The sequence below is a fragment of the Mauremys reevesii genome, linkage group 2, assembly GCF_016161935.1.
Source record: "Mauremys reevesii isolate NIE-2019 linkage group 2, ASM1616193v1, whole genome shotgun sequence".
Taxonomy (NCBI): domain Eukaryota; kingdom Metazoa; phylum Chordata; order Testudines; family Geoemydidae; genus Mauremys; species Mauremys reevesii.
The window spans coordinates 140525340-140548491 of NC_052624.1; the positions used below are offsets into that span (position 1 = coordinate 140525340).

The following is a 23152-nucleotide window of genomic DNA, read 5'->3' on the forward strand; positions in this document are numbered from 1 at the left end:
CTTGGGCTGTGTTTTGGGGCCAGCATATTGGCCATAAGTAGTTCAGCACCTCTGTTATTTTAAGCTGCCCACCTGAGGATTCTGAAACACATCCCTGCATTCATGTAACATTCAGTTCACAGGGATAAAGGCTATAATTTTAGCTTATTTATTGATTTGATTTAAATAAAAGCTTAACTGATGTAGAAACCGATCAGCTCATCAGGGCAGCGACTGTCTTTCATTATATGTCTCTATAGTGCCTACCACCATGGGGTCTCCAGCTTGGTTGAAGTACTTAGTGATTATTATTGTTATTTATTACAGTAGCACCTATCATCACAACAAGTAAGTGTATCTGTCATTCTCCATACAGACTCTGTATAGGCAAATGGATATGTGGAGCACTGCTCAGGTTTTATCAGTTTCTTATATCAAAAATCTTTCCCCTCCCCTCCCCCCACTTGCTTTTAGAGGAAAGCAGGGTTTTCCTACAGCAATAGCAGCTGGAAAAGCTCTGGAAGTCAAGTAAGATCATCCATTATTTGAACAGCAAGGTGTTTTGTCTCACTGGATTATGTTCAGTGATTACTGTTGGTTTAGATATAAAAAACTGTGAATAGAGGCTTTTGTAAGCATTACATGTGAGCAAAAAGCTGTCTGACAGAGTTAGGATTTTGTTAGGGATGGAGTGGAAGTAGCAGGAAAAACTGGATGAGTTTAGAATTATTGAACCAAAGAAGTGGCAAGAGGGGCTGCTAATTTGACCATCTGTGTCTGTATCATCTCTCATAGGAGTATAAACTGCAATGGTGAGCATTTGAACCTGTTCTTCCAACATGCTTATTTTTTTTCTTCTGAATTATTTCAAGTCTGTTGAAAATATTAGTTAATCTATTGCTAAAAAGATAGAGCAGAAATATAGCAGGTTCCAAGGCAAGCAATGAAAATAATCAAAGGTGTGGAAAGAATTTCATATTAAAAGAGTTTTAAAAGAGTATTACTGTTTAGTTTTGAGATGAGACAAAGAGTATAAAATAATCAATATTACAGAGGAGGTAAACTTGCTGTTTCTACTTAACTTTTCTCATAGTACAAGAACAAAGGGACATTCAATTAAATTGATAGATAGCAAATTTAAAAACGATAAAAGGAAATAATTTTTAGATAACACATAATTAACCTGTAGAACTCTCTCCCACTAGCCATCACAAGGCCAAGACTTATGGGAAATTAAAAAAAAAAAAGTATGAGACATCTATAACAATGAGTTACACTCAGTAGGGTTAAAAAGGGATATAAATTCTTAAGGCATATATTAGTAATGGTTGTTTGGATGAAACTCCCTTATTGGCAGATTATTGCATAACTATCTGCTTCAGGGTTTTTGTACATTCCTCTGATGTACTGGCCTCTGCCAGAGAGAGCATACTGCACCACCAATCTGATGTTCCCATGTCATATGAATCCTGAGTATCATATTATGAGGTATTTCAAGTTATTTTGGATACTCTTTTATACCAGATTAAGTGATGAACGCCTCTTTTTTTTTTTTTTTGTTCTAACATAAATAAATCTGCACTGTCCGATGAACTACATGATTCACCGGATCTTTTCCAGTTGTAGAATCCATGATAATAATATTACCACATCAATATTTGAGCTTTGTATTTAGACTTATAACTGGGTTGCCACCTAATTTGCATCCCAGAAATGGTATACCCACTTCACTAGGTCAGTTGCCAGAGAAAAGAGCAACTCCAATGAACACCATAAACTCTGAAGAATAGTGTAATGGTGTTGTGAATTTAGTTATGAATGGTCAAATTCAATGGTATGCCTAAGGTTGCTTGAAAGCTTATTACTAGTCAATAACAGGTGTGAATTGGTGTTTGTGTGTCAGACATTTCCCACTGCATGTCCCTTTGTTTACTACATGCTGTTACCCTTCTCCCTTGTGGTTGGTATTTGAGTTATCTTGGTTGTTGTTTATTCTGAAAGCAGACTATAAAATAAAAGTAAATATCTCCCAGCAATGGGGACTGGGTGACCCTGAGGACTGGTAATGAGATCTACAACCATTCCTTTTCTGATTGCCAGTTTGAATCCAACACAGACCATTAGTTACTGAAATTTACTATTGATGGCTGTTCAATGGCTTCTGTGAAGAGAGTTTTGTGTGCCCCAATTAGCTCTACCTCAATACAGCTATCATCCTTGTTCCTCTCTGACCTCAACACTTGTTTCTCCTTTCTTTGCTCCCAACATCCTATCCTTATCCTTAGGGACTTCAGCCTTCCTACTGATGATCTGTCTCACTGCTGCTTCGTGCTTGTTCTTCTACATTTTCACTTTCAATGTGCAACTCTGAACCAGGGCCCCCGCTGGCCTCACCAAATATTCCTTTTACACTCTCAAATTCAGCATTCCCTTTCTCTGATCTGTTTTCATACTGCTCATGCAGGGAGAGTTCTGTCCCCATTATGTGTCTGTATCCTCTTCCTTTTCTCCTTCAGTGACACTGGCTGTGGAGAATATTAAAAGAAAAACCTTCCTGAGTGACAGGTGCTTTATATTGAGGACCCCTGGATTACTAAGTAGCCTAGACAGATGGGGATGAATGCTGGGGGGCCAGCAAAGAAGAGAAGGGTGATCCTTATGCCTTGTGATACTTTCTTGGCGGTGCCCAGGACTATGTCATCTTGTTACCCTCCTGCCTCCAGAGAGAAAGAGATAGGGAGACTTGAGGGTGCTCAACTGAATGTCAGCTCCATGGCAACATCAGTCTGTTATCCAGTCCAACAATCTCTACTCCTGAGGGAATTCTGTGCCAAAACATTAAAAATTTGGTAACCAAAAAAAAAAAATCTGCACACAATATTTTCAAATTCTGCAAAATTCTGCATATTTTATTTGTTAAAATAATACAATATAATCACATGAGTTTCAATTATTTTTGGTGATTTATTTCAAAATACCTGTCAGCGAGTATATCTGTAACTATACAGACAACAAAAAAGATTCAGGCAATGTTTTTTTTGACAAATAGTCATGTTACTAGGCCTATTAATACAGAATTCTGAGTAATAATCCATTTAAACTACAATATAGAACCATATTTCTCAAAAACCTCAGAAGCAGTGCAAAGGGCTGGGGGAGTCAGGGCTAATGGAGGAGCTGAGGGAGAACTAAGTAATTGCTGGGAAGGAACCTCGGTGTGAACTTGGAAGGTTGTTGGATATGAGTGGGAAAAGTATGGAACAGGGGTTTTTTTTGGTGTGGGAGGGATTGTTAGGGAGCTTCTCCCATGCAGACCCTGGCTAACACCTAGCCTCTCCCATTCAGTTAGGCACATTTGACTCTATCCCCATGTGTCCCTGCACCCCATGTGTTCTTGCACCTTCTGCCCATGTGTCCCTCCACACCCACTCAGACACTCACTCTCTCCATCCCCATGTGGCTCTGAACACCTTGCCCCCATCACCATGTGTTTCTGTGCCCCCACTCAGCCACCCCACTGTCCCTATCTGGTCCTGCACATCCTCCCCCATCAAATCTCAGAGGTTTAATTTATTAATTGGGGATTCTAAATTAATTAATATAGCCAAAATAATCAATATACAATCAATAGATCAAGCAACACATGTGAACCAAGGCAAACAGGTGAATACACATCCTTTGTCTGGCAGAAACCTATTTGTCAACCCTGCCTTAATTTAGACTTTTAGGAACATATTTTCTTTCTCTGTGTGTACACACATACACAGAGAAAGCTTCTTCTTTGTTATGAGTATATACATTTCACGACAGTATTAATTATCAGTGTCACTTCAGCTTTTACTGCAGACCTAACATTACATTCTTTATGGATAAGTACAATGAAAGTAGTGTGCTAAGTGTAGTGAGTTTGTCAGGCCTTTTAGGAGTTGCTATTACAGAATAGTGAAGCCTTTGTCAGCTTGTACGAATCCGTCTCAGTGTCTCGTACCTATTGTATATTAGAGAAGAGCCACCTCGAGTAGAAGTAAGACACACAGACAGACAGACAGAGGCAGCTCCAGATAGGATAAGAGAAGAATATTGAAGTCTGCCTCTAGGTACCACTTTTACAAAACCCTTATATATTAAATAATTAGCTAATTAACTGCATTATAACATACACTTGTCTTGTTAAGTTCCTTTCCATTCTTACTCATAGTTGGGAGAAAAAAAACACTTCTTATTCTGAAAATCTTAATAGTGATGGCTCAAATAATAAAATGCTATTTGGGTAAATAATTGGTTGCTTTATTTAATCCTAGAAGTTTGAGATTCTTTCTTAAGGACCTTGCATTGATGAGTTATTTAAACATTTCTGTTGGGTGCACTCTACCTAAGCATAAATTTCAGATCTCATTTTCTTGTATTGTACATCCCTATACTTACAGTATTCCCAAAATATCTATTTACACATCTCTCCTGTACATTTTCTCACCCATCTTCCCACTTCCTTCCAAACTATGCCTTATGACTGAAACACCTTTCCTATTTGGGTATGCTAAATATCTACCAGTTAATTCCAATCCCTTTTTAAAATGTGCTTCAATACCAATCCTTCAATACCAGCTCCTTGAGTGTGTTGCACCTTGTTCAGTCATTCAGTACACGGCACAAGGAGTGCAAATTGGATCTAAACTGTTACCATTTTGATTTGGTATTGTTTCAGACCCACTTTTTATTGATGTAAATGACTATATATGGTGTAAAGCAACAGAGAACCAAGCCTTAAGTCTTAATATTCTACTTAAAGAAAATGTGACATTCACACCACTCAGTGACTGTGCCTTCTCCTTGAAATCCAGAGTATTGTGTGTCTGAACTGCAATTTGAGCTGGCCAGAAAGGGGAATTTCCGTTTTGCAGGAAATTCCATATTGTTGATGTTTTGATTTCTATCAGAACAAACATCAACATTGTGGAATTTCCAGGAAAATGGAACTATCTTTCTTGGTGCTCCCCAAACTGCTTGCCAGGAAGTGGGGCAGCTGGCTGGCTTACTGACTGGCCGTGTGCCTGGCTGCCTGGCCAGCCTACCCTTCCACCAGCCAACCAGTTCGGCAACAGGCAAACCAGCCAGTTCCCCAGCTGGGTGAACTGTCTGGCTCTCTGGCTTCTCAGACAACTGGCTGGTGGGTGGATGGAGTGCCCAGTTCCCCTGCCAGCTTGTCAGGCAGCTGGCAAGCTTGCCAGCCAGATGGGCTACTAGCCAGCCTGTCTGGTTTCCTGCCAGCCCAACTGCTCACTAGTTGGCTAGGCAGATGGCTGGCTGGCAGGAAACCAGATAGGTTGTCCAACCAGTCTTCCTTCCTGGTTTCCATCAAAAGTTTACACAGAATTGACATGTTCCTGCTTAATATTTTGATTTAGTTGAAACCATATTTTCCACTAGATTTTCTAGTTGTTCTCTTGGAAATTTTTTGATCAGCTCTGTTGGCAACCTTATTGGCCAAAGGCTGAAGGGGCACAGAGTTTAAACTTTCATCACATCTCTCTCTAGATCAGGGCAAGGTGTTTGGGCAGGGCAGCATGAGGGAAATCGTCATTGATTCTGCCCATGTTGTATTTGATCTGTGGCTCAACAGAGGACTCACAAGCACTAAAGTGCACAGACAGGCACACTTAGGCATGCCGTTTAAACAGATTGTACTGTATTCTGTCCCTCCCTTTTATAATATTTTTTATGGATTTTAAAACTTTATTTTACATGTAATTTGTCTAAAAGATTACTTTTATGTCCAACACCTGGACTATATATTGTAAACCCCTTACACCCCAAAAACAAAAGAGAATTTGTCATTTTCACCATGTTTACGATCAGTGATTTTCCTCTTTAAACTCTTATTAATCCAACTACTCGTGATCACTTTCTTGTCACTTTGAGCCTTCCTGGGATTGTAGCTAGTTTGCCACATGGAGTTATTTCTACACCTAGAATTAAAGTCATTAATCATGTATGGTTTGCTGATTCCCATTTGCTTAGCAATCTTGAGAACATTTTGCCTTCTGCTTTGTCCTATTCTAGGGCTGCTGATGACTCGATTGATTCATGCAATCCATCAGTGTCTGGACCAGCTTGCCCTAATGCTGCAGATGGTTCATGTCTGCTTACTCTTTGGTGTTCATTGCAGAATTACACACTCAAAAATGAGGGGGAGGGAGGGAGGCGAGGGGGCGGAGAGAATGAAGATGCGCCCGGTGCCTATGCTGTATATCTATTATAATCAGTTTAAATCTCAGCTTGTTCTCATTATCTACAATGTCTTTACAAGGGTACCATGACTGGGACATGATTGCTTGTCATAAACTAAAAGCTGAGTTGTGACAATGAAGTCTTGCACTTGCTTTCTTGTGTGAGAAATATAAATAGAAGGCAGCTAATAGGAAAAAAAAATAGCTCAATAGCTTGAAAGCAACTTTAAAGAAAAATTATGTCCATAGCCACTCAGCCAGTAACTGGAAAAGCAGTTTTTATAAAACATATTTAATGTTTACAGGCACTCGGTGACTGGGAAAAGTAATACTTTTAAAATATGTTTAATGTTTAGAACCATTTGGTGGCCAAGAAAGCAGATCCTGCTAAAAAAAGATATTTAATGTTTAGAGTTGTTTTGTGGTAAGAAAAAAGAAACTTCTTGTTAATTTTTAACATTTACTGGCTACTAAAGAAACTATTGATGCATGTTGAGTGTTTAGAGACACTTTGTGCCTGTACAAAAATAATTCCAACACATCTCAAGCCAATACCAACGCATTGCAGTATCTTTACCTCAACAATAGCTTCAGTGACAAAAGCAACACATACCCATAACTATCTAATACAACCTCTCCTAGACCTCAGGATGATTATGCGTACCAGTACTCAGTACTCGGCAAGCAACTGATATTCAGCTTATCAAAAGTGCCTAACATGTCCATTCAGTGTAAAAACAATAGTTGACTCTGAGAGCCAAAATGCTAGCTGGTTAAGTGTACAGATGAGTTTCTGGGTCTGGGTCTGAAGATCCCTGAATTTTGGGGTGACAAGATCCAGTGTATTGGCTGAGCTATTACACTGAGAAGAGCCAGGAGCAAAGTTTGGATCTAGGTTTGGATCTGAACTTCTCCAGTGCTGAGGGGGTCTTCCAAGTTAGGATTTTGGCTTGCTACATCTCTAGTTAAACATACCAAAGGCTGTGTCCAAATATAGATGAGATGGCTCACATACCCATAGGAAAAGTAGATTTCACAGTGCTGGCAACTATTTGGACGTGTGTTTTTACAACATATTGCTTTTTGAGTTTTCACATCCTTCAAAATGTTGAGGTTGTGAATTAGCAAGAACTGTTTAATCAGTTTTCACCTAGCTTTAGTTTTAGCGATTTCTCACTTACAATCACTGTGCTCCAAGGGGTTTGCAGGACTCAGCCCAGTATGTCCTTCATTTTCATTTCAGATGGGCTCACAGTAGCCAGTATTATTTGTCATCTTTAAGGCTTTTCATAACTTTTAACACTTTATCTATATGTTCTGCTAATCTATCATGATATCAAGCCCTACTTAGTTCAACCAGCATTCCTAGCCTTTGTGCCCTACCTATCTTCTTCTCCCTTAAACACCTCTATGCTTTCTTCTAGGGCTGCTCCTTGTGCATTGGAAAAATTCCCTGATAAAATCCAAGCAGCCATGACTTCATCTTCCATCAACTCCTCTGCTATGAAGTTTATAAAACCCACCCTGATGATCATGGCTAGGCAGTTGACAGACAGTGACTACTGCTTTTCCTTCCTTTTTTTCCCCTGTTCCATTCCTCTCTACCTCCACTCCCACTTAAAAAAAAATGCAATATAAAAAAGCTGTGGCAATTCTGTATCAGGTTTACTGTCCTGCATGTTGTATCCTCACCCCCTACCCTTAATCTGTTTGGTTTTTTTAACCTGTAAGCCTTTAAGGACAGGAACTTTCTCATTTGTATTTGCAGATCACACAGCACAATGGGGCCTGAGTCTGACTGGGATTTTGGGGTGCTACCAGAAACAATAATATGGGCAGCTGGACTGATGTTTCCTTGTTAAATACTATTTTGGCTCCCCAGAACTGCTTGGGCACACTGTTCTAAGTGAGCTGATGTTTGATATTTAAAATGCGATTACTTGTTATTATGGTGATATTATGGCGAGGTGGATCATATAATTGAGAATGAGCTAAAGATAAAAATAGAGGGATAACTTGCCTGGGGTAGCAATATGGTGAAGAGACTTTACCTTAATTTAATATGAATGTGTGGAATGTCTAGTATATGCCCCTGTAATTTTATCTGTTGGTCCTAACTGAGAAATGTGCATGTTTTCTCACATTCACCTTACTTCCATATATAAACATGGAATCCTCTGCATTTTTTACTAACACTTCACTAATTAGTTTGCTCATTGATCACTGTAATTCATCTGGATGGTCTCTATGTCTCTTCTTGGTAGGCAATTAAAACACTACACCCTGGGACCAAGTTAAATGCAAGAAATGAGTTTGTGGGCACTAACCATCATACAAAAAAGCTGGGAAGCACAGAAAAGGAAGAGATAGATACCATGTCATCCCACCTGCCTTACTGTATAGTATGGACACCTTCATCTATACCATGCAAATAGAATCAAATGATAATTATTCTTTTGAACAACATACTACACATTCAATTATTTACATATTTAGTTTTAAATAATATTTTTTAAAAATGCTGATCCAAGTCTCTAGATGCCCTAATACATCATTCATAATACAATCAAATCACGGTAGCTTTGAACTAATTATTTTAACAGGCATGCTACTAACCAGCCACTTACAGAAACTACTTTGCACCCCTCCTTCTTGGTGGGCAACATACCCTCAGACTTCTCCAAAAATCTCATCAAACAGATGTTTGTTGCAGCAGCAGGATGCCAAATTTAAAACATTTATATAGATAACTTTAGTATCATTGTGGTGGGGCAGGTTCCCCACAGAGGGAGAAGAAGGGGTTAAAAGCAGCACCAGGGAGGCTGCACAGAACCCACGAATCAGGAAAGGGTTTATTGAGCCCACCAATTGGGGGAAGGCTTGCTGGAGCAGCCAGTCAGGATCGGCGAGGACCATATATAAAGGGCTGCTCAGCAGAGCACAAGTGAGTCTTTCCCCGGAAGGCAAGGGAGGAGGACTGGCTGCCTGAACAGGGGCGGCTCTATGTATTTTGCCGACCCAAGCACAGCAGTCAGGTGGCTTTTAGTGTGTTTCTGCGGGAGGTCTGCTGGTAACGCGGATTTGGCGGCATGCCTGTGGGAGGTCCGCCGGTCTGGCACCTTTGGCATACCTGCTGCTGAATTGTCGCTGAAGCTGCGTTACCAGTGGACCTCCCGCAGGCATGCCGCTGAAGGCTGCCTAACTGCCGCCCTCACAGCGACCAGCAGGCTGCCCCTCGCGACTTGCCACCCCAGGCACATGCTTGGTGCGCTGATGCCTGGAGCTGCCCCTGTGCCTGAAGAAGTGCCATAGATAGAGCAGTGCTGGGCAGGGGCAGTGGCAGCAGAGTGTGAGGGTGAGCTGCTGGCTGACCACTGCCAGGCTGGGTCCTTGCTACAAGGACTGAAAGGGTGCTAGGACTATGGGGGAACTGGCCCAGGGAAAATAGGCAACAGGTTGGAGGAGGGCAGTAGGTAGCTTCCAGCTATAGGGTCCCTGGGTAGAGACCTAGAGTAGTGGACGTGCCTGGGTCCCCCACTTGCCAATGAGGAGAGTGGCCAGTATCCAGACTGCAGTTTGCCCCTGAGGCGAGGGGCTGGACCTTGGAGTGCAGTTGGCCACTGAGGCAAGTGGCAGGACTAAGGACTGCCAGTCCCCTGCAGTGGGGGAGATACCAGAGTGAGGGCACAGCTGGAGGACCATGCCCAGAAGAGGACACTGCAGTCCAGGGACAATGCAGGTCCAAAGAGTGGAGACAGCAGTGAGAGCAGGCGTGACACCATTAGCTGAAGGCGGATTGGAAGGGCTGAGAGCTAATTCCTAGAATGGCCAGCAAGAGGCACGTGGTGGTGAGTCCTGCTTTATCACAATCATGATACAGAGTACTAAAGCTATACCAAATAGAATTTTCAAGTAAAACAATAATATAAATATTTTAGGGCACCCATTTTAAGATACTTATTAATTAAAAGCTGCGGAGGCAGAATAATTCCCACTGTCACCTGACCAGTAGTTAATTAAAAAAAAAACACTTAAAGGACAACACTGGCAATATTTTCTTATAAATGGGCTCAGTTATATACACACATGCCCTGCCTGCAGATATGTTTGCATCCCTTATTTGTACATGTCTGTATGTGTTGGTTCTGGTTTTTTTGTGTTTGTTTTCTGTTATGTGTGGAACTCTATAACTTAATAATTAAAGCCTTTAAAAACAGAAACTTCTGAAAGTGTTCTACTATTTTAAAATAAATAAATAATAATACTTCTTGCACCTTCCTCTGAAACTTCTAGTACTGACTACTGTTAGAGACTGGATATCAGAGTAGATGGACAACAGGTCTGACCTAGTATGACCATTTATATATTCCTGAAATATTTGTTTTACATTCTAATCTTCTTTCTGTGTAGGTTGTACAACAATTTAGAATAGATACTTTGCAGTCCACTATAATTTTGGAGAGGCAATAGTATTAGTAACCAAACAGGAAACAAGAAACTCTGGCACCCTCTGAAAAGTATTTCCCTAAGGAACTCCATGTTATTCCTTGAAGTCTTCAGTTGTCCTTTCTATGAGAACTGCTTCACCATAAAACACTCTATGAATAAACACTTTTAACTTGCTATGTAAATCACCAACTGTCAACACTGAAAAAAGATACTGAAATCCGTTCATTACAATGTATTATCTTACATACAAGGGCTGTGATGGGAAAGTATCAAGGAAAAAGGAAGTCCTCAATGTGCACAGCAGTTTGTAGAATGTAACTTCCAGCTGAAGAGAATTCCAGGGGAGAAGGCCTGCGAATGAGTGTACTATCCTCATGTCCTCTGCATCAATGAGCTTACAAGCAGAGTCAAACAAACTGCTTAATCTCAATGCAGTTTAACAGTTGAGTATATAAGATGATAACGGAAGCTGTGACCATTGGGGGATCTGTACATGGTATCCAATCTAATTTCACCTGAAAGTGAACCGGTGGCCAGGGCAGAGGTCAAAGGACAAGTGTAGAATCTTCTTGTCTGGGGACTCTACTTAGAAGAGAGGAAGCCACTTCCTGCACAGTTGAAACTTCCAAGAGGTCTTCAAGGTTTGTCTCAGGTAGTATCCACAGAGCACCAATAACAGTGGTAAAATTTGCACCTGAGAAGAAAAGTCCCAATTTCTTGGCTAATCATAAATGACAGAAGGCATTTCTAGACAATTTCTGGGAATCTAGGAGATGAGGATTGTGACTCACTTTAGTAACAGACAATCACTGAAGTGAAAGTGTGTGCTTAGGACATGGATGAAAATCCACCAGAAACGGTTGTAAAGAAGAAAACAATCTTTAACTTCTCCTTTTAAAGTACAGTTGGAGCTGCTACGATCATATCTTCTAGGGGCAGAGAAAACAACTGGAGAACACGGAGTCCTGATAAGAGGATACCAGCAGAGAATGCCTCTTTGTAGGCACAGTGGAAAGTCAAACCTACATCTCTGATATCCCAGATGAATGCCCTAATTGCTGGACTATTGGGTATTCTGGGACACATCCATTGACCAGCCTTAAAAATTCCAGACTTGCTTGCCCCCAGCTGTCTTTTAGGAAATTTTTAGGCCTGCTCAGCGGATGCCTGTTGGATCAGTCCCCAGAGACAAGATAGGCAAGGAAACACCTAGTTTGAGAATCCTGATGGGGCTTACACATGTCCCAGAGCTGCGAGCAGCTCAGATTAGCTGTAGGACCATTGTCAGAACTTCAGCAGCTTTGGGCAGCCATGCCAGTGGAAATCTAGGCATGTCTGAGGATTTAGGTGCCTACTGGGTTAGGCAGCAGCAGAGCAGTGGGTATTTGAATGTCAGTGGTGCCTATTTTTTGGACGTGGGCACCTACGAGGGCAGTTAGGTACCTAAGCCCCTTTGTGAATCTAGCTCACGGTATTTAGTGCAGTGTAATAGACATACTGCACAGCAGAACCTGAAGGCAGGTCCTCATGCAAGACATCTGGTTCTATTTTGTTAGTTTCTATATAAACATACCTATCAGCAATAGGGGAAAGGAATTCCCTAATAATGCAAACAGTGATATTGGTCATCATTTCTTTTTGTCCTTTGGTGTAAGATCATATCCTATTAGCATCCATTTACTATCTGATACATCCTCTCATGGGAACTATATTTTGAACTCAAAATCTAACCAGTCCTTTCTATTATTAACTAATTGAACTGCATGTGCATTTTTATAACTCAGTGAACTTCTCTGAACCCACTTGTTAGGTCAGGATGATAACATGAACCGACTGCCTGATCATATCACATATACAAATGTCATATACATCCCAGTTAATTCCATAAGACAATTTAGGTAGCTGGCTAACCTTTTTTTTTTGCCCCCATGATAGTCTAGCCAGTCTCCATTATATGTGCTGTTTGGTTGGAGGGCCAGTAAAAGCCATCTCTACAGTTTCAGAGTTAGACAGCCTTAGCAATTATTCATACTTGGAGTTTTAAATTATAGCCTAGGAGGTGATGAGCAACTCTGATTTGTGAATGTGCTAGGAAAAGGGGAAGCGGTTTTGGAGTGAGTGCAGAGGGTAATAAACAGCAGCAACCAGGCACCCTATACACGGATATTTGAAAGCTCCTTTCCCCTACCCCATAAATCAGAACTAAGCAAAATTATTGTTGGTCAGGTAGTGCTACCTTGGGAAAGAAACTGGTTCTGTTGTTTGAATTGAAATCCTTGTTTCTATCCCCAGGTTGTATGGATAGCTGATCATGATGTGAGCACAGTTTGTGACCATTTAAGAGCCGGATTGTGGCTGTTCCAGTGGATGCACAAAGTAGTGGGGACCAGGTACCAAGAGTCTTTTCCCTATTGTACCACTGCACAGGCACCTGCCATAATCACCCTGAGTGCAAAGACTGTGTGAATCTAGCACCCCCATGTGGAGCAGGGGTAGGAGATAGCCTGGTGCTATGGTTCTATGCCAAGCCTCTGCTCTGGACAACTGAGCTGTGCAAGGAGAGAGCACACTACAATGTGCAAAACACCCTTCCTGTTTGCATTCCTCACAAAGCCCATGGACCCATTTTGTTTGAGTTATCCTGGCTCCTACTGCTGAACAGCCCTAAACATACTTGCCCCCAATCCTTCTCAGTGCAGACTATGACTTAAATCCCTTGGTAGCCACTTATGCATTAACTGTGGGAAAGAGAAGAGACTTGAATGTAAGAAGATAATACTAAAATAAAATTGAAATCTGTATATTCCTAAGAACAAACCCAGCCATTTTCTGTGTTCTAACCATGAATTTTAGGAGCGAAATTTCCCCTGCAGCTTCCTCAGTAGGAAGTTAACATTGAAAACCAATAAGTAGGATCTAGTTAGTTATCAAGAGGTGTATATTTATTACTCACCCACTGGAGACATTTCCGGTACACTGGCAACATATGGACCATCTAGGAACTTTGGCTCATTATCATTAATGTCCTGCACTTTGATGATGAACTCTGATTCAGGCTCCAGTGGTTTCCTGGTGTCTATGTCCACAGCCTGAGCACGGAGTGTGTAGAAAGGCTTTTCTTCTCGATCAAGGCTCCTTATGGCGTGTATGTCCCCTGTGGTCTCATCGATGGTAAACACTGTGCCAGCTCCATCTCCTGAGAGGGTGTATTTAACAGTGCCCGCTCCCTTGTCCAAGTCAGAATGAAGCTTAACAAAAGAAAAAAAGAAAGGGGGGGGATATTAATGGGTCATTCTGTGCTGGAAGACAGATTATTTTGTGCCCTCTTAATGTCATCTAGGTATAAGAGGAAATGGCTGGCAATATACCAAAGATCATTTATATCAGTTACTAATATCTAGGAAGGAAGTATTTCAGAATCCTAACTAATTAGAGCCATGCAAATTCCTTACCATAAAAGCTCAAATGCACCAGGTTTTGACTACAAATTTAAAGCTAAAACCAATGTCATCAGAAGGTTGGCTACCACTTTAAGCAAACCTCGGCCTACTTTAGAACAAACATGAGCTGAATTGCAATTGTGTGTCAGACACATGACATTCATTTGGCTTTTACACACATGCAGATGTTGTGACTGAGTTTTGCTTTTAGATTATAGGTTTTTTAAAACTCCAAACTTTGTTTAAAAGGCATAATGAATTTACTGTGTTATAACTTGGTTCTAAGCAAGCCAGGAAGCTGAAATTAGAACTCATTTAAGGTCAGATTCTACCCTCACTTACACCCATGCAACCCCATTGACTTCAATGTTCAAATATTAATCATTTAGCACACTCCCTACTGTGAACTACAGTAGTTACATTATACCTTGTGACACAGCAACCATTTGCCGCCTGCTCTTTACAAACATCTCTCACCTCAGACTTCACAATCTCACTACATCAAACACATATCTTACAGGATATTTACCCATAAAGTATCTAGAGAAAGCTTATAATAATTGCAAGATGTATGTACAGGTAATATTTTTACGAATAAAATAAAATTAGTCACTAGTGGATAACGAGCCTCGGTGATGGCCCTTTTGGGCAGGGAGAAGTTGCTCCCATGCCCTGTTTAGCCAGTGACACAATGCAAAGCTCAGTTGTTTAGCCTTGTGTGATACTAGGACTTTGCCTCTGGCAGTTTCCCAATAAATGACAATCAAAACCACTTGCAGGTAAAAAAGGAACTTTAGAACAAGAGAGAGATTCACCCTGTCTGTGACTGTAAACCAAAAGACTGTTTTCAGTATAACACGGGGAGGGAGAAGCACTGGTGAGCCATTTGCTGAGGAAGCCCCTTGTGGAGCATGGCCAGGGAGCTCATGAATGTTGGTATTCTTGTTCCTGTGAAACTGGCAAGCTCTGCAACAAACTGAATTGGGGGGAGGGAGGCGGGGGTTACTTTATTAGCTAGAAAAGAAACTGTTGATACATGTAGATCCAGGTTTTTTGTTGTTGTTGTTGTTTGCTTTGTCTTGTAACCATTTATTTCCATCATTTGCTCTCATTTCTTGTTAAACAACAAGCCTACTTTTGTTTTATTGCAAGTGCTCAAATGTGCTGGTGATTTACAGAAGTGATGGTTTAAGGTGAAACTGGTAAAACCACCTCAACAAGCAGCAGTTGCTATGTTGGCAGGAGAAGCTCTTCTGCCGACATAGCTCTGTGCACACTATCACTTATGCTAGTGAAATGTATGTTGCACGGGGGGGGGGGGGGTGTTTTTTCACACCACTGAACAACATACGTTTTGCCAGCATAAGTGGTAGTGTAGACATGGCCTAAGTGATTTTACTCACAGAGCCCTGGTCTACAATAAAAAATTACTTCGGTATAACCATAGGCGCCAACGTTTGTTGGCACTGGTGGGAGCTCGTGCCTGGCCCCCCCAACTCCACCCCCTCCCTGCCCCTATTGGATCCCTCCCAAAATCCCTACCCTGGCCCTGCCTCTTCCCCAAGCGTGCTGCGTTCTTCCTTCTCCCGCCTCCCTCCCAGGCTTGCCACGCAAAACAACTGATTTGCGACGCAAGTGCTGGAGGGAGTGGGGAGAAGCAGGACGTAGTGGCCTGCTCAGAGGAGGAGGTGAAGCAGATGCAGAGGTGAGCTGGGGCAGGGGCCCTGGGGCACGGAGCACCCATGGAGTCAGCGCCTATGGGTATAACTACATCTCCCAGAGATGTGAATTATCCAGACCCCTGGTGATGTAGTTATATTTACCTAACTGCCGGTGTGGACAGCGCTATGTTGCTGGGAGAGCTTCTCCCATTGACATAGCTCCGCCTCTCATGGAGGAGGAGTTATTAAGCCGACGGCAGACTCTCTAGTGTAGACCTGTCCTCAGATGGAAAACTAGGGCTGGAACTCAGTAGTTTCTGTCTCACAGTTCCACACATCTGCCAGCCCGTTGGAATGGTAATTGTTTATTCCTAATGGGATAAAAACCCAAATTGCAAGATTTCTGGCTCAAGGACCATCTTTTTTGTTGTTTGTTTGAATAGTGCCTAATAGAATAGGGCTTTAATCCCTGTTTGTGGGGACAGGAATTACCACGATAGTAACAATAAATAATATCATCAGGTTTCTTTTCTACATGCTGACATCGGTTTCACACTCATATTTAAGATGAAGCTAGAAAACTTTAATGGATGCCCAAAGTTATGTCACAGTGGTCTGAACTCCCTGGTTTGCCACAGATTTAAACAAGGGGGGACATTTTAGATGCTCCTAGTCCCAACTAATACAGCAGATCTGCTGTAATGGACATAGCCTGGAAACAAACTTTCAAGATGCCTCGGAGTGAATTTTCTTAAACCGTGCAGTCAGCTATAGGCTTTATTTATATTATGCATTGTAGAAGGCAAAACACAATAGAGAAAACATGGAAAGTGAAAGTAAATTATACCAAAAATGCATTACTGAGAACTAGCTAAATGGTCTCAGTAATGGGGCAAGAAGCTGAGTTACAAAGGAAGTGGTAAAGACATTTATTAACATTTATAGCCCATTCTTCTCTTGAAATTGAATCTAGGTCCTTGTGACTCAGGAGGAGGTCATGGTTTGTGGGCTAGAAAGAGCACTCACACAAACGGATTCCCCTTCCTAAGCTTTTTTAGCCCATCCCTTCTCCTCTCTGAGGTAATGGGTAGCTGACCCTGCATCTAGCTACCCTATAGGTGGGGTTTAAATTACCTCACCACTTTAGCATAGTGTGCTCCTCCCATTGTGTGTTAGGTATAAAAAAAATATTAAGGCTAATGTTAAAAAAAATATGTAATACATAGGTTGAGAACAGTGTTTGTACATCTGGGTATAGTGCTTAGATTATCCACAAATATAGAGTTTGTTTTAAAAAGTCATATGATACATAGAGTACATAATCAGCAATAACCCAAATTTAGGTGAATAAATTTAACAATACTGTTTAGATATTTGATTCAAAGGGAGCTTATCCACCCGCTGCTGGGAGTCAAACATCCCCTTTGTTTGTGAAATGAAAAGATAATGGCTGCCGCCCTGAGATAATTAATGTCTCCCTCTTCATCACTTAAATTAAAGTGGTTAGTTCACATGCATCCTGCTGTGCCATTATACTTTGGTCAGTTAAAGCTGCTTTCAAATGTAGGTTTAAAGTCATTTGAGGAGTACAAGAAGAAAAAAAACAAAATGGAAATGAATAAAACAGAAAAATCTTCATATGGCACCGAGAATTGCAACACTTTCTGACATGTATGTTACTGAAATTAAGGCTTTTTTTTTGTATGTGTATCATGTGATCTGAGCTGTTCTAGCAGCTATGACAAAGGAGGGAATGACACAAGCCAAATGTTTGTGGTTTGGAAACAGGGAGAGCCACACCAACCATAATTTCTCTGCCCCTTCCTCTGGCTTTGGATCAGGGATGGCGGACTGTGATTCCTATTTGCCAGTTGGAGACACCATGACAGGCTAATAATGAACCAGACATCACTGTACATGGTAGCTATGAGTCTCCATTCTACCAGAGAGGAATGAAAAATTGCTGTGTGTAAAAGTGGCCATGGGAGAAAAATATAAAGTATATGGAGGGGGAGAAACAGAAAATAAAAGTTTCTGAGAGAATGGTCCAGTGAAAAGAAGCTTAACTTGGAAGAGAAGCACAGCTGCATATTAATGTGGTTAGTTCAGAAGCAATAGGCCTTGCAAGTGTTATATTTTGCAGCATTACAAGTTCAGTTGTCAAAAATATGTTCACTGTATTCTATACTAGCAATGGGCTAGATCACCAGTCAGTGTAGTGCCATTAATTTCAATAGAGTGATGCTGTTTTACACTAGCTGAGGATCTGGCCCATTATATTTATTTTATCAAGCTGTTTTGTCCTTCGATTTTGCTGATGAAATCCATTATTGGACAACAGGCAAACCTGGCACTTACTTTTAGTTATTTTGAGCTATACAAATTATGGGGTGATTTGTAGATACACAGCGTCTCCCTAAATATGATAAACCATAACTAATCTCAAATAAACCAAGTTCTCCAGCAGAAAAAGAGAGAGCACATTAACCAGCTGCATCACCTAGGCTTAATCCCATTGAGTTCCTAAATCACTTAGATTTCAAATAACAAGCGATTTAAAAAAATAAGCAAACAGTTGTGTAGGTGATGGAACTATAGATCTGCATCCAGACAGCTGTTTGCTATTGGTGGTGGTGTTATTGTTGATGTTCCCCACATCAGCTCAGATGGTGCGTGAAAATCAGATGCCAAGAGAGCAAGAGAGAAGACTACGATCTGCTGGGCGTGCACAAGAGTACAGGCTGATCTTGACTTTCATTGCTTTAAACTTTACAGAAAGCAGTTTAGTCTACACTACAGAATAAGTGCTTGCTATTCTGTATCTGATTTATATGTTGCAAAGTGTACTGCACTGAAAGAAAAGACATTTATCCTTGTCTAGTCCGAGTTGAAAAGTGCACATAACATTTGAGAGAGCACTTTTTCTATCACTGTGTCCAACAGTAATTTTGTTTCATTCCATTTTTTTCTTGTGGCTTTTATTTATTTTCTATTTTCTATTACCTGCTTTTCTGCTCTTTGAGCAAAGCTAAAGGGAAAGAGACTAGACCCCTCCCCTCAACTCAGAGCATCAGCTTTGTTTAAATATTGGAGTGAACTGAATTTACTGTACAGTAACTACAAATGATTGCATCCATGCCAATTTCCTTTGCTATCATGTTTTCTTTGTAATTCTTCAGTATTAAAAAAGCCATGAAGCTTTGAACACATGAAGGATTCATTCCCAGCATTATTCAAATTAGCTCTCTTGCTCTCTGTATCCCAGTAACATAAAGATAATTTTTAATGTCACATCGTTGTTTAGGCAAATCTTTCCCATATGTAAAATTAAAGATTTCTTACAGCAAACACTGTTAGTGCAGAAAATCATGAATATTTCTCTGTATGACAGCAAATAAAGACAATGATTAATAAAAGGAACTCTAGAATCTCTCACTTATCATAACACACATACCATACCATCAGCTACTGATATATGTAACAAAAGGACATGTACCACTGGGGAGTTGGGTGTTAAAAATATCAGCTGTATCATGTTATCATGGAGATGTTGGTTAAATATCTTTGCTAAATGTACTTGGAAATTAATAGATTATCCTTAGTCAATTCATTATTTTATAATAAACTCCAGTAAACAGAGTGAATGCCTTCCATAGAGGATTTGCCAAAGGAGATCAGGATTTGCTTCATCCACTCTAGCATCTGATCTTATTTGGGCTGCTATCTTGTAGCTAATACTCTGCTTCAGAGGAGGTGAAAATCACCATAATATATATAGTCACCTATGTAATGCATATGTACATTGAGTTTATCTGGAATAAATTATTTTTCTGAGTCCCACAGGCAATTAGTGCATGACTTTAAAAATGAGATAAGATTACTGCTATCTTAGCAATAAATGTAATGGGTGGTCATACAATTGCTCACTCCCTTTGAAAATAAAGTCATGGTATTTGACTTCATGACTTGCTAGAACAGTGAATTCAAGGTTTATTATGCACCATACAGTCATCCGATTGAATTAATTGCTGATGGAGATCAAGTTCTTCTACAATATCTCCTAGCTTCAGTAGAACATTGTCAAGGCTTGACTGATGAAAAAAGTCTCTGGCTGCTGCCTCTGTTAATGAATTTGTGCTATCCTTCTAATAAAGGACTCTCCACTTCAGGAGGATCAGGATTCTGTCTTTGGTATTCCATATCATTTAACCCCATGTGAATACATATCCTGGGTTATACCTTATGTGATTGCCACCAAACAAGCAACACAAATACCTGTAATCAAGCTCAGTCGCTAACAACCTAATGCAGGAGCAAGCTCTTTTTTTGCAAAATGCAAGCTGTTTAACTTTTATATATACCTTTTATGCCCCTACTGGAAAACAGTTACATGTTTCTACCATATGCAGTGGGTTTTGACAAGACTGAACTTTAAAAGAACAAGAACACTCATAACATCTGAGAAAAAAGTAGATGTGCCAGAGTATTATGTTCTGGAATAGGAACTTAAGAACACACAGCTGGCATCTGATGAATCTCTCAGGAACACCATGGACTACTAGGTGCCAGTAAAGCACATGCTGAAGTCTCACTGACTTCAGTAAAACAAGTACATGCTTAGGTGTTTTACTGAACGGGGATGGACTTCAGAATTTCTTAAAGTTAAACAAGTGTTTAAGTACTTTGCTGAATGAGGTCTTTACTGCTTCAGAAACTTAACAAATGTGTTACAGCCTTACAAAGTCCATACCTGTTCTCAGACAATTTAATTATTCAGCATGTTAATTATTCCCACACTCTTTATGGGGTATATTACACTGGAAAGTGCATAAAACTTCAGCAAGTAGGTCAACCCTTATACTTCATAAGGTGCACAGGAGTCATGGCACAATTGCCAAATAGTCTTCAGGCAGTAATGTGGATTACCAGTGTTTGTTCCTTGGAGATGTACTCTTGCTCCATTCATGACATCTGAATAGCTTATATTAATCCTCTCAGAAAGTCAACACAACTTCGAAAGGACTGGTACACATTTCCTGAGGTAGGCAAAAGGCCAAATGCACTTCATAAAGGGCAAAGGAACTCTGATACAGATGCTGAATAATTAAGTTGCTCATACACTCCTACACATTTTGTAAGGTGTGCAAGGCCTCTGATGCTCCTGCCAAGATTATATGTAGTTTACAAAATGCGCAGGAGCTGCAAAATGGATGCTGAATAATTAAGTTCCCCATGGATTTGTGCGCCTACTGAATTCAATAACAGTTCTGAAAAGGAAAAGAAAAGAAAAGAAAGCTCTAAAAGCAGAAAAAAACCCACCTAAATCAGACTCCAAACTAACAGATGCAGCCTCTGTTATACTCTGATATGCAAGGTTATATTAGCCAATTTCATAAGGTTATCTAAGGGTACAGACAAAAATTCCTATAGCAGACTAACTCTTTTGATGCTATATTACAGTGTAGGTTTGGGTTGCAAAACAGTGTTAGGTGTATACTCTTCATTGTTAGAAGCAGCAAAGAATCCTGTGGCACCTTATAGACTAACAGATGTTTTGCAGCATGAGCTTTCGTGGGTGAATACCCACTTCTTCGGATGCAAGCTTGCATCCGAAGAAGTGGGTATTCACCCACGAAAGCTCATGCTGCAAAACATCTGTTAGTCTATAAGGTGCCACAGGATTCTTTGCTGCTTCTACAGAACCAGACTAACACGGCTACCCCTCTGATACTCTTCATTGTTAACCTTTGCATGTGAGTGCCGACCTCCTCTTTATACAGCCCAGGCCTAAATCTTCTCAGTCTTTGCCACTTGTTGCTAGTTTCATTTTTTATTATTGTAAGCAGAGTCAGAACGGGCTCTACCCTGACATCTAGTGGAGAGCTGCGGAAAAGGATTCCAGGGGCTGATCTCATTTGCATGGGCACACCCACCCTGCATAGCATGATGGAACTGCTTGCCCAAATGGTCACTTAGGCTGCTGTGGGATCCCCAGTCTCTTTGTTATTGGGGAAGGAGTAATAAAGTGTTGTTATCCTGGTTTCGTGAATCAAGGACGGTAAAACTCTACTTGGCATTTTATGATGGAGGGACTCACTCTCAACTAAGTAGCATTCACTAGGCAAAGGACATGGGTTCCAAAACCCAATCAATTGAGAGTGGTTGGGGATAAGTATTTGTTTCTGGTAGAATTGGCCCCTTTTGAGGACCCTATACACCCCTTTGACCCTTTCTCTCTACTGTGTAATATAACAGAGCTAATTTTGATTTCATCAGGAGTCTTGTTACATGCTGCAAAGCTGAAATCACTAGTACATAAGTACATAACACACACACACACATTCATACACACAGCAGGAAAAGCAGCTAAAGATATATGACACCAAAACAAAATGGTCATGGTGATGATCAATGCATAGTTTGCTGGTTTCACAAATTTAATTAATGCTGGTTATTTCTGGTATTATTTTATTATTTATTATTTGTATTATCATAGCACCTGGGAGCCACAGTCATGAACCAGGACCCCACTATGCCAGACACGATACAAACATAAAACAAAAAGACAGACCCTGGCCCAAAGAGCTTACAATCTAAGTAAACAAACTCTCTTGTGCTTACTATCTATATAGTCATTATTTAGTTTCCCTTAACATGTATTTCAAGGTACCATTCAAGGAAAAGGTGAAATGACCTGTTAATACCTCTCCAGTCATAGGGGGAAGGGGGGGAAAAGGCTGTGCTAGTGTGTTTTTGGCTTAAGTGGCTTACAGATTGTTGTAATAAGCCATAAATCCAGTGTCTCCGTTCCATCCATGATATTAGTGATTTTTACTAATACAAATGTGTACAAAATATAGATCTTTAAACAGAGAGAGGATAGATTTGGATCCAAACTGGAAATTTTCAGAGGTGTTGGTATCAAGACTATCTATATTTCCGATTTCTTCAATGGCCATCACTCACATAGCCATCTACTTCAGCATTTTACCAGTCATTACACAACCATTAATTTCCCCGTACCTTAACTTACACAGCTAACTATTTCCATGCCTCTACACAAGCCACCATTCCATATTTTTATCACTAAGCTTCAGTTATGTTGCTTTGGTTACTTGGACTAGTGTGGTTCCACAGCTAAGGGATTGTATAATGTAACCCTTCTGCCCATCAGAGCTGGCAGCAACAAGGGCCGGTTCCGTTCCAATAACACAATTCAAAATCGGCTCGAGCCCCCACCCAGTAACCTGAGACAATTACATATCACCCCCCTGGGTGTCTCTAAGAGGCAATACTTCCCCTCTCGCAAGCATAGAGTCTGGGTGTAGCAAAAGCCTTTTAATAAAGGAGAGAAACAATACAGCATTATGTTGGGGAAACACCACAAACAGCATTC

At 40.6% G+C, this 23152-nt stretch overlaps 1 protein-coding gene across 1 annotated transcript in view; it reads right to left on the minus strand.

The window, feature by feature from the left end:
• Window positions 1-23152, minus strand: part of CDH12 (cadherin 12) — a 693631-nt gene that overhangs the window by 151796 nt on the left and 518683 nt on the right. The window contains exon 5 of the mRNA XM_039525377.1: window positions 13609-13903. Coding sequence (XP_039381311.1) covers window positions 13609-13903 — 295 coding nt within the window. The remainder of the gene's footprint in view (window positions 1-13608; window positions 13904-23152) is intronic.